The 12,004-nt window shown below is 38.8% G+C and overlaps 1 protein-coding gene across 1 annotated transcript in view; it reads right to left on the minus strand.

The window, feature by feature from the left end:
- ODAD2 (outer dynein arm docking complex subunit 2) overlaps positions 1–12,004 on the minus strand; it is a 190,411-nt gene that overhangs the window by 91,211 nt on the left and 87,196 nt on the right. The window contains exon 16 of the mRNA XM_077946071.1: positions 9,676–9,790. Within this exon, the coding sequence (XP_077802197.1) occupies positions 9,676–9,790 (115 nt within the window). The remainder of the gene's footprint in view (positions 1–9,675; positions 9,791–12,004) is intronic.

Raw genomic sequence — 12,004 nt, forward strand, 5'->3', positions numbered from 1 at the left:
CAATAATAGATAATTAGATTTGAAGTTGAAATTTATAAGAAGACAGAACATACTTTACATATAATAACAGCACTAAGCAGAAATAATATCTATCAAAATGGCAACTCACCAATGATAACATTAAGTTTGACATTTAAATACAGATTTTCAATGACCATTGAGAGTTAATCAGTATCTATAACATCCTTTTCTAGGAAAGGGAAAGGACTTTAGTTATTATTATATTAGTTATAATTATTTAGCCTTATTCATCTTAGTATTCATCTTTTCTACTAAATTTGTGGTTTTGCCAAATATATTTTCAGTTTCAAAAAAAATCAGTTTTAAGCCTACGAATTGTAAATAACAGTGTTTAATAACAACCCTTAGGTGTTTCTGAAAATAATAATTTTAAAATTATTTCATTCCTTACATTATCTCCATTTCTTCTGAAGTCAGTTCTGCTAGTTCACGTGGGTGTGTGTCTTTAACATGGTTAGTATTCCTTAAATATATAGTGATCTTTGTTTAAATTTATGAATGAAGGGCTGGGCTGATTAAAGTGACTAATGAAGACTATCCTTCAAGGATTTGTATCAGTCTTTCCCCAGTTGGCTTCTTTCTTTCTCTGTAAACAATATTATTTAAATTTGGCACTTTAAAAAATATATTTGAACTTTAATAGGAATTATATATCTATTTCTGCAAGTTTTTATTTTGTTCAATATATTTGTGATATATATTGATATTAATGAACACATTGCCAAAATACATTGATTTTTCACTGCTGCAGTGTATAACGTAGTGTGACTCCTGTAAAGATGTGAGATCTTTTTAATTTTTTGCCTATGATAACAAATGATTCTATTAATGGGTTTATAATAGGTCTCCTCTATTCCAAACACACATCACGATTCACTTTTTAAAAAATTATATTTAGGATGATATTTAGAGTCAAGTTAAATTTATTGTAGAACTATCCTTTCTATAAAAATATTCAACAAGACATGGGCAAGATGGCCAAATAGGAACGGCTCTGGTCTGCAGCTCCCAGTGAGATTGATGCAGAAAGCAGGTGATTTCTGCATTTCCAACTGAGGTACCCAGCTCATCTCATTGGGACTGGTTAGACAGTGGGTACAGCCCACGGAGGGTGAGCAGAAGCAGGTTGGGGCATCACCTCACCTGGGAAGCGCAAGGGGTCAGGGAAATCCCTCCCCTAGCCAAGGGAAGCGATGAGGGACTGTGCCATGAGGAACAGTACACTCTGGCCCAGACACTATACTTTTCCCACAGTCTTTGCAACCCACAGACCAGGAGATTCCCTCAGGTGCCCACACCACCAGGACCATGGGTTTCAAGCACAAAACTGGGCAGCCATTTGGGCAGACACTCAGCTAGCTACAGGAGGTTTTTTTTTTTTATCACATCCCAGTGGCACCTGGAATGCCAGCAAGATAGAACTGTTCATTCTCCTGGAAAGGAGGCTGAAGCCAGGGAGCCAAGTGGTCTAGCTCAGCAGATCTCACTCCCACAGAGCCCAGCAAGCTAAGATCCACTGGCTTGAAATTCTCGCTGCAAGCATAGCAGTGTGAAGTCGACCTGGCATGCTCAAGCTTGGTGCGGGAAGGGCATCTGCCATTACTGAGGCTTGAGTAGGCGGTTTTCCCCTCACAGTGTAAACAAAGCCTCTAGGAAGTTCGAACTGAGTCGAGCCCAATGTAGCTCAGCAAAGCCACTGTAGCCAGACTGCCTCTCTAGATTCCTCCTCTCTGGGCAGGGCATCTCTGAAAGAAAGGCAGCAGCTCCAGTCAGGAGCTTATACATAAAACCCTCCATCTCTCTGGGACAGAACACCTGGGGGAAGAGGTGGCTCTGGGCACAGCTTCATCAGACTTACACATTCCTGTCTGCTGGTTCTGAAGAGAGCAGTGGATCTCTCAGCACAGCGCTCAAGCTCTGCTAAGGAACAGACTGCCTCCTCAAGTGGGTCCCTGACCCCAGTGCCTTCTGAGTGGGAGACACCTTCCAGCAGGGGTCGACAGAAACCTCATATAGGAGAGCTCTGGCTGGCATTTGGCAGCTGCCCCTCTGGGACAAAGCCTCCAGAGGAAGGAACAGGCAGCAATCTTTGCTGTTCTGCAGCCTCCGCTCATGATACCCAGGCAAACAGGGCCTGGAGCGGGCCTCCAGCAACCTTGAGCAGACCTACAGCAGAGGGGCCTGACTGTTAGAAGGAAAACTAACAAAGAGAAAGGAATAGCATCAACATCAACAAAAAGGAAGTCCACACAAAATCCCCATCCAAAGGTCACCAACATCAAAGACCAAAGGTAGATAAATCCACAAAGATGGGGAAAACCCAGCACAAACAGGCTGAAAATTCCAAAAACCAGAATGCCTCTTCTCCTCCAAAGGATCACAACTCCTCGCCAGCAAGGGAACAAAACTGGAAGGAGAATGAGTTTGATGAATTGACAGAAGTAGGCTTCAGAAGGTGGGTAATAACAAACTCCTCTGAGCTAAAGGAGCATGTTCTAACCCAATGCAAGGAAGCTAAGAACCTTGAAAAACAGGTTAGAGAAATTGCTAACTAGAATAATCAATTTAGATAAGAACAGAAATGACCTGATGGAGCTGAAAAACACAGCACAAGAACTTTGAGAAGCATACACAAGTATCAATGCCAAATCGATCAGGCAGAAGAAAGGTTATCAGATATTGAAGATCATCTTAGTGAAATTAACCATGAAGACAAGATTAGAGAAAAAAGAATGAAAAGCAACAAACAAAGCCTCCAAGAAATATGGGACTATGTGAAAAGACCAAACCTACTTTTGATTGGTGTACCTGAAAGTGATACAGAGAATGGAACCAAGTTGGAAAACACTCTTCAGAATATTATCCAGGAGAACTTCCCCAACCTAGCAAGACAGGCTAACATTCAAATTCAGGAAATACAGAGAACACCACAAAGATACTCCTTGAGAAGAGCAACCCCAAGACACATAATCATCAGACTCATCAAGGTTGAAATGAAGGAAAAAATATTAAGGGCAGACAGAAAGGTTGGGTTACTCACAAAGGGAAGCCCATCAGACTAATAGTGGATCTCTCTGCAGAAACCCTACAAGCCAAAAGAGAGTAGAGGCCAATATTCAACATTCTTAAAGGAAATAATTTTCAACCCAGAGTTTCATATCCAGCCAAACTAAGCTTCACAAGTGAAGGAGAAATAAAATCCTTTACAGACAAGCAAATGCTGAGAGATTTTGTCACCACCAGGCCTGCCTTATGAAAGCTCCGGAAGGAAGCACTAAATATGGAAAGGAAAAACCGGTACCAGCCACTGCAAAAACATATCAAATTGTAAAGACTATCAACACTATGAAGAAACTACATCAACTAATGGGCAACATAACCAGCTAGCATCAAAATGACAGGATCAAATTCACACATAACAACATTAATCTTTATTAAATGTAAATGAGCTAAATGCCCCAATTAAAAGACACAGATTGGCAAATTGGATAAAGATCAAGACCCTTCGGTGTGCTGTATTCGGGACACCCATCTTGCGTGCAAAGACAGACATAGGCTCAAACTAAAGGAATAGAGGAATGTTTACCAAGCAAATGGAAAGCAAAAAAAAAAGCAGGGGTTGCAATCCTAGTCTAGTAAAACAGACTTTAAACCAACAAAGATCAAAAAAGACAAAAAAGGGCACTACATAATGGTAAAGGGATCAATGCAACAAGAAGAGCTAACTACCCTAAATATATATGCATCCAGTACAGGAGCACTCAGATTCATAAAGCAAGTTCTTGGAGACCTACAAAGAGACTTATACTCCAACACAATCATACTGGGAGACTTTAACACCCATTGTCAGTATTAGCCAGATCAACAAGACAGAAAATTAACAAGGATATTCAGGACTTGAACTCAGCTCTGGAACAAGCGAACCTAATAGACATCTACATAACTCTCCACCCCAAATCAACAGAATATACAGTCTTCTCAACACAGCATCACACTTATGCTAAAATTGACCACAAAATTGGAAGCAAAACACTCCCCAGCAAATGCAAAAGAACGGAAATTATAACAAACAGTTTCTCAGACCACAGCACAATCAAATTAGAACTCAGGATTAAGAAACTCACTCAAACCACACAACTAAATGGAAACTGAACAACCTGCTCCTGAATGATACTGTGTAAATAATAAAATTAAGGCAGAAATAAATAAGTTCTTTGAAACCAACGAGACCATGACACAACATACCAGAATCTATGGGAAACAGCTAAAGTAATGTTTAGAGGGAAATTTATAGCACTAAATGCCCACAGGGGAAAGCAGAAAAGATCTAAAATTGACACCCTAGTATCACAATTAGAAGAACTAGATAAGCAAGAGCAAACAAATTCAAAAGCTAGCAGAAGACAAGAAATAACTAAGATCAGAGCAGAACTGAAGGTGATAGAGACACGAAAAACCCTTCAAAGAATCAATGAATCCAGGAGCTGGTGTTTTGAGAAGATTAACAAAATAAATAGACCACTAGCCAGACCAATAAAAAAGAAAAGAGAGAAGGATGAAATAGACACAATAAAAAATGATAAGGGGAGATTACCACTGATTCCACAGAAATACAAACTACCATCGGAGAATACTATAAAAACCTCTATGCAAATAAACTAGAAAATCCAGAAGAAATGGATAAATTCCTGGACACATACACCCTCCCAAGTCTAAACCAGGAAGAAATCAAATCACTGAATAGACCAATAACAAATTCTGAAATTGAGGCAGTAATTAATAACCCATTAACCAAAAAAAGCCCAGGATCAGATGGATTCACAGCGGAATTCCACCAGAGGTACAAAGAGGAGCTGGTACTATTCCTTCTGAAACCATTCCAAACAATAGAAAAAGAGGGACTCCTCCCTTACTCATTTTATGAGACCAGCATCATCCTCATACCAAAACCTGACAGAGACACAACAAAAAAAGAAAATTTCAGACCAGTATCCCTGAAGAACATCGATGCGAAAATCCTCAATAAAATACTGGCAAATCGAATCCAGCAGCACATCAAAAAGCTTATCCAACACCATCAAGACAGCTTCATCCCTGGGATGCAAGGCTGGTTCAACATACGCAAACCAATAAATGTAATCCACCACATAAACAGAACCAAGAAGAAAAACCACATGATTATCTCAATAGATGCAGAAAAGGCCTTCGATAAAATTCAACATTCCTTCATGCTAAAAACTCCAAATAAACTAAGTATATATGGAATGTATCTCAAAATAATAAGAGCTATTTATGACAAACCCACAGCCAATATCATACTCAATGGGCAAAAGCTGTAAGCATTCCCTTTGAAAACCAGCACAAGACAAGGATGCCCTCTCTCACCACTGCTATTCAATATAGTATTGGAAGTTCTGGCCGGGGCAATCAGGAAGCTAAAGCAATAAAGGTATTCAAATAGTAAGAGAGGAAGTCAAATTGTCTCTGTTTGCAGATTACATAATTGTATATTTAGAAAACCACATCGTCTCAGCCCAAAATCTCCTTAAGCTGATATGCAACTTCAGCAAAGTCTCAGGATACAAAATCAATGTGCAAAAATCATAAGCATTCCTATAGACCAATAGTAGACAAAGAGAGAGCCAAATCATGAGTGAACTCCCATTCACAATTGCTACAAAGAGAATAAAATACCTAGGAACAGGACCATCTGAGGCCTCCAATGCAGTACCTCCTATTAGATACAGCTGAGGTCCCACCAATACATACAAGAAACCCTTCTCCTCTGAAAAGCTGGTGTCACAGGCCGCCTGTCATTTCCATGAGTTCTATGATCACACCAAGACAAGGGTGTCTACCCCCCCAGGGAGACCACTGCCCCAACCAAAAAGACTCCCTGTGTCTTCTCTTCTTCCCCTCTGTGGTTCCCTTTAGAACTTCTCAAGATAATACAATCTATGTTTTCTCCAAATAAGAACTACCTTTTGCCCAAAATGGTATATGCAGACAACAATTGGAGGTTTAGTGTTTTAAAAAACTCTTTTGGCCACTATGTTAACTACTCCCCAAACTGTTTCCTACTACAGAATGACCCACACCTTAGTTTGGCTCCTATCAGCTCTGTAAGCATAAATGACTTGGAAATTAACAATAGCTTTCCATGCAATAGGGCTCCTGCAATGTGGTGCACGTTCCTAAAGCCTTCCAGATTTTCTATAAGAAATGTGGCAAGCACCAACCCCACAAAGTGGCACAGGACAAGAAGGGCAGGGATGCTGTGTATGCACGGGGAACGTGGAATCATGGCAGGAAGCAGAGCGGCAATCTTGGGCTGAGCACTCAGGAGGCTGAGGCATCAGAATTGCTTAAACCCAGCAGGTGGAGGTGCAGTGAGCCGAGATTGTGCCGCTGCACTCCAGCCTGGGTGACAGAATGAGACTCCATCTCAATAAATAAAAAATATAAATAAATAAATATAAAAAATCCATCACTGCCTCTGAGATTTGATATGCCACCTTTATCATTTACTAAATTCCCATTTGTACTTAGGTCTATTCTGTACTTTCTATCCTATTCCATTGGTCTGTCTGCCTGTTCACATGGTCAATGTCACACTGTTCTAAATACAGGGGCTTTACAGTTTGTTTTAATAGCCCATAGGGCTAGCCCCCCATTTTGTGTCACTATTCCAGCATGTTTATTTTCCATAGAAACTTTAGTATCAACTTACCAACTCCATGAAACAAAGCTTGTTGGTATTTTTATAGGAATGGCATTCAATTTATTAATCAGCTTGGAGGGAATGGGCATCTTGATGATGAGTTGTGATAGCCAAAAACAAGGGATGTCTTCCCACTCTACGTGCTTTTGTGTTTTCCAGAAGTATTTCCCCTTTATAGATTTTGCACATTTCTTAATGTTTGTCTCTAAATATTTAATCTTCTTTGTTGCTATTATACATGGGGTTTTCTTAAGTCTTCTAACCTAAGTATTGTTTGTGTATATCAAGGCCATTGATTTCTGTAAGTAAGCCAATTTTCCAGAAAAAGGCTAAAACTACAAAGGAGATGGCGCCAAGGCTTGAGCACTGAGTCCAGCTGCAGATCTAAGACGATGCTGGCTATGAGGACATGCAAGCATTTTGAACTGGGAGGAGATACGAAGAGAAAGGGTCAAGTGATTCAGTTCTAAATTTCATCTTTTGTTTTATTATGAAGACAATAAAATCTTGAGGTTATGTTCAGTTCAAAAAAAGAAATGTATGATAAATTTTACACTGTAAATAAATCCTTTTTTGTCAGTGAAAAAAATACCTAGGAATACAACTTACAAGGGATGTGAAGGACCTCTTCAAGGAGAACTGCAAACCACTGCTCAAGGAAATAAGAGAGGACACAAACAAATGGAAAAATATTCCATGCTCATAGATAGGTAGAAACAATATTGTGAAAATGGCCATACTGCCCAAAGTAATTTATAGATTAAATGCTATCCCCATCAAGCTACTATTGGAGTTCTTCACAGAATTACAAAAAGACTTCAAATTTCATATGTAACCAAAAAAGAGCCTGTATATCCAAGACAATATTAAGCAAAAAGAACAAGGCTGGAGGCATCACACTTCCTGACTTCAAACTATACTACAAGGCTACAGTAACCAAAACAGCATGGTACTGGTACCAAAACAGACATATAGACCAATGGAACAGAGGCCTCAGAAATAATGCCACACAACTACAACTATCTAATCTTTGATAAACCTGAAAAAAACAAGAAATGGGGAAAGGATTCCCTATTTAATAAAAGGTGTTGGAAAAACTGGCTAGCCATATGCAGAAAACTGAAACTGGACCTCTTCCTTACACCTTATACAAAAATTAACTCAAGATGGATTAAAGACTTAAATGTAGGACCTAAAACCATAAAAGCCCTAGAAGAAAACCTAGGCAATACCATTCAGGACATAGGCATGGGCAAAGCTTTCATGACTAAAACACCAAAAGCAATGGCAACAAAAGCCAAAATTGACAAATGGGATAGAATTAAACTAAAAAGTTCTGCACAGCAAAAGAAACTGTCATCAGAGTGAGCAGGCAACCTACAGAATGGGAAAAAATGTTTGCAATCCATCTGACAAAGGGCAGTATGGCCATCCAGAATCTACAAGGGACTTAAACAAATTTATGAGAGAAAACAAACAACTCCATCAAAAAGTGGGCAAAAGATATGAAAAGACACTCCTTAAAAAAAGACATTTATGTGACCAATGAACATATGAAAAAAAGTTCATCATCACTGGTCATTAGAGGAATGCAAATCACAACCACAGTGAGATACCATCTCACACCAGTTAGAATGGCAATCACTAAAAAGTCAGGAAACAACAGATGCTGGAGAGGATGTGAAGAAATAGAAATGCTTTTACACTGTTGGTGGGAGTGTAAATTAGTTCAACCATTGTGGAAGACAGTGTGGCAATTCCTCAAGGATCTAGAACCATGAATACCATTTTTTAATCTCATTACTGGATCAATCTACTATAAAGACACATGCACATTTATATGTTTATTGCAGCACTATTCGCAATAGCAAAGACTTGGAACCAACCCAAATGCCCATCAATGATAGACTGGATAAAAAAAAGGTGGCATATATACACCATGTAATACTATGCAGCCTTAAAAAAGGATGAGTTCATGTCCTTTGCAGGGACATGAATGAAGCTGGAAACCATCATTCTCAGCAAACTAACACAGGAACAGAAAACCAAACGCTGTATGTTCTCACTCATAAGTGGGAGCTGAACAACGAGAATGCATGGACACAGGGAGGGAAACATCACACACCGGGGCCTGTCAGATGGTGGGGGATAGGGGAGGAATAGCATTAGGAGAAATACCTAATGTAGATGATGGGTTGATTGGTGGAGCACACCACCATGGCATGTGTATAGCTATGTAACAAACCTGCATGTTCTGCACATGTATCCCAGAACTTAAAGTATAATTTAAAAAAATATTCAACAGGCAGAAATAACTTCAGCAACAAGGATCTTAAAGGGCAATCTCTAAACCTATAGAAAAAATGTTAAGAGAAATAGGCTGAAAAGTGATCTTCAAAGAAAACAATAAAATTTACAAATCAAGGGCTAAAATCGATTTCAGAGACTTCTGGTCTCCTCTTTTTAGTGACAGATAAGAAAAGTGAGTCATTGAAATCATGCGACCTTTTCAAAGCAACACAGAACATAGTGCTCTCTCACTGCAGGCTGTAACGACAAGAGAAGCAGTCATGTCTCCCCAGTGGCTGCACTCTCTACATAGCAGGTAAATGCAGACAATTTCCTCTCCCTCAGGAGACAAGAACAGTCAACTTGTCCTCACTCTGATTTACCTGAGATGCTTGCTTCCATTGCACCAATCAGCTAGAACTTGGCAAGCACCGCCATCTTTGGCTAGTTTGGCTTTGCATTTTAAAACTGCCCAGAAAAAAGGCAATGCTCCAAAATTATTTTGGCATAAACATTGTGCAACACTCTCTCCCACCAGATAAATCTGACTTATAATAAGTAGAAAGCAATTAGTCACCTGTGGTGGCATTTTTCAGTACAGTATTAGAGATTCTAGAAGAGACTGACTTGCGGTCCGTTCTTACCTTTGCATTTTCGATGCATGGACAGAGTGCCCACGCTGCGCTGGCCTTCACGTCTGGGTGAGGATTTTTCAGCAGGGACCACAACAAACGAACTCCATCTAAGCGATCAATTATGCTATCATGGAACCCAAAATCATGACATAAACTGTCATTAATACGTGAAGACAAACCATTTTAATGACCCACTTATTTACACAATTTTAATTATTTTTTTCAACTTTTGATATTTTGCTTAGATTTTTTTTTCAAAACTTCATCAACAGTAGGGAGGTAACATGCTGTTGAATTGTCAGCCCTCTGATTTCAGTTTTAAATCCATGACACAGAAATCAAGCTGCATGATGATTATGATTCACATAAACTGAAAATCAAGCCATGTAATTTTTTAATTAGCTGTACACAGACTGTTACCTAAATGTAAAAATACTGGTTTCTTTCATATAGTAACATCTAAATACTTTCCAAAACAAATATTTATGCCTCAAAACTGTGCAGTTACCTTTTTTATTTGGTCCATGTTTAATTGACTTACCTTACTGTATGACATATTTTAAACGCTTTCAGTCCTAATCTAGCATTAGGAATTAAAATCATTACACCACAGTGCATCCTTTGTTGGGCATGAATAACACGTAACTTGTTTTCCATGTGCACCCTTCCCAGCAAGACTAACATTGCAGATTGTGTTATAATTACTTAAACACACTGTAATCAAAATAGCTTCATGACTAGCTGAAAAATGAATTATCATCAGAGCCATCTCTACACCATCTGTCTTCTGTTTATATATCAATCAGTCCAGGAGCATAACCTCGCAGTAAGGTCCACTGGGTACTCACAGCGGAGAAGAAGGCCAAACAAAACTTAATAACCTTTACAAACATGGCTTTGTTCAGAAAGGTATATTAAACTCAAAGCAGATGAAAAAAGATAAAGGGCATCAAAATTCCTTTGATTTGTAATCTCAAGTTGAATTAAACACATGTAGTATTGAGCCACAGATAGAATAAATACTAGCTTAAAATGCCATTCAAATTCTTCCTTGAAAATTGACATAAAAACATCTAGATGTCTTGATTATCTTAGATGAGTTTACCAGGGGGGAAAAACGTATTATTCCAAAGTTTTCAAGTAGGAGATCAGTTTTGCATAACCTTATAAAATTGGTGATGCTGAAAAAGAGCATTGAAAAACCTTGGTGATGCAAATAGCCTATATCAGGATAAAAACAGTCTTAAAAAAGGACTTCTAATAAGAAAAAATACACTGAAAAATTATTTTAAAGTAAAGCTTAAGTAAATAGGTTTTCAAACCTGAAACTTTCATACCATGCTGAGAGAAAACAAAGTTTTATTTCTCAATTAATGGAAACTCTAAAGAAACATACTGGCACTTCACAATGAAGAATTTGCTTTTCAAATTTAAACTGAAAAGTCATATTGCCTTCCATATGCTACTTAAAATATAACTAATGCCGATCTCTGAGCCTCTATTTTTTTCATAAAAAAATGTCATAATGAACAACAGTGAATAATGGTCTGCCCTATCTTCTTGTAAATTTCGCAGCAAGCTTGGCATCAGTGATATGTAACTGTACACTGCTGGCCAGAAATAACTTGCCATCACAGTGGAAGTCATTTGGATGGCACAAATTTGAAATTTAAAAAAAAGGATCGTTCAATACTGGACATAATTTCACAATTAACTTTAAACAAGTTATAGACAAAATTTCACAATTAACTATAAAAATTCACTATAATTGTAAAATTAGATCTATCATTTACCATTTTCAACCCAAACCCTAGGCAATTCATCAGCTACTTAGTTACAATGAGTGAGGATTTTGGTCCCATTACTGGTATCTTAAAAGAAGACTCAGGGGCGGGGCCCAGTGACTCACACCTGTAATCCCAACAGTTTGGGAGGTGAAGGCAGGCAGATCACTTGAGGTCAGGAGTTCAAGACCAGCCTGGCCAAAGTGGCTAAATCCTGTCTCTACTAAAAATACAAAAACAAATCAGGCATGGTGGCATGTGCCTGTAGTCCCAGCTACTCATGAGGCTGAGGCAGGACAATCGCTTGAACCCGGGAGGCGGAGGTTGCAGTGAGCCGAGATTGTACCACTGCACTCCAGCCTGGGCGACAGAGTGAGTCTTCATTTGAGGGAAAAAAAAAAAAAAAAGACTCAGAACAGTACAGAATGATAACTTCCTATGACAAGAACATGATTGAAAAACATTTGCAACCACAGGAACTAACAAAGTCAGGAGTGGTAAACTTCAGAGTTTAACTTTATCCCTTCCATCTCCCTCGTCCTCTGCATGAACTC

Source organism: Macaca mulatta, chromosome 9 (genome assembly GCF_049350105.2).
Source record: "Macaca mulatta isolate MMU2019108-1 chromosome 9, T2T-MMU8v2.0, whole genome shotgun sequence".
In the NCBI taxonomy this organism is placed as follows: domain Eukaryota; kingdom Metazoa; phylum Chordata; class Mammalia; order Primates; family Cercopithecidae; genus Macaca; species Macaca mulatta.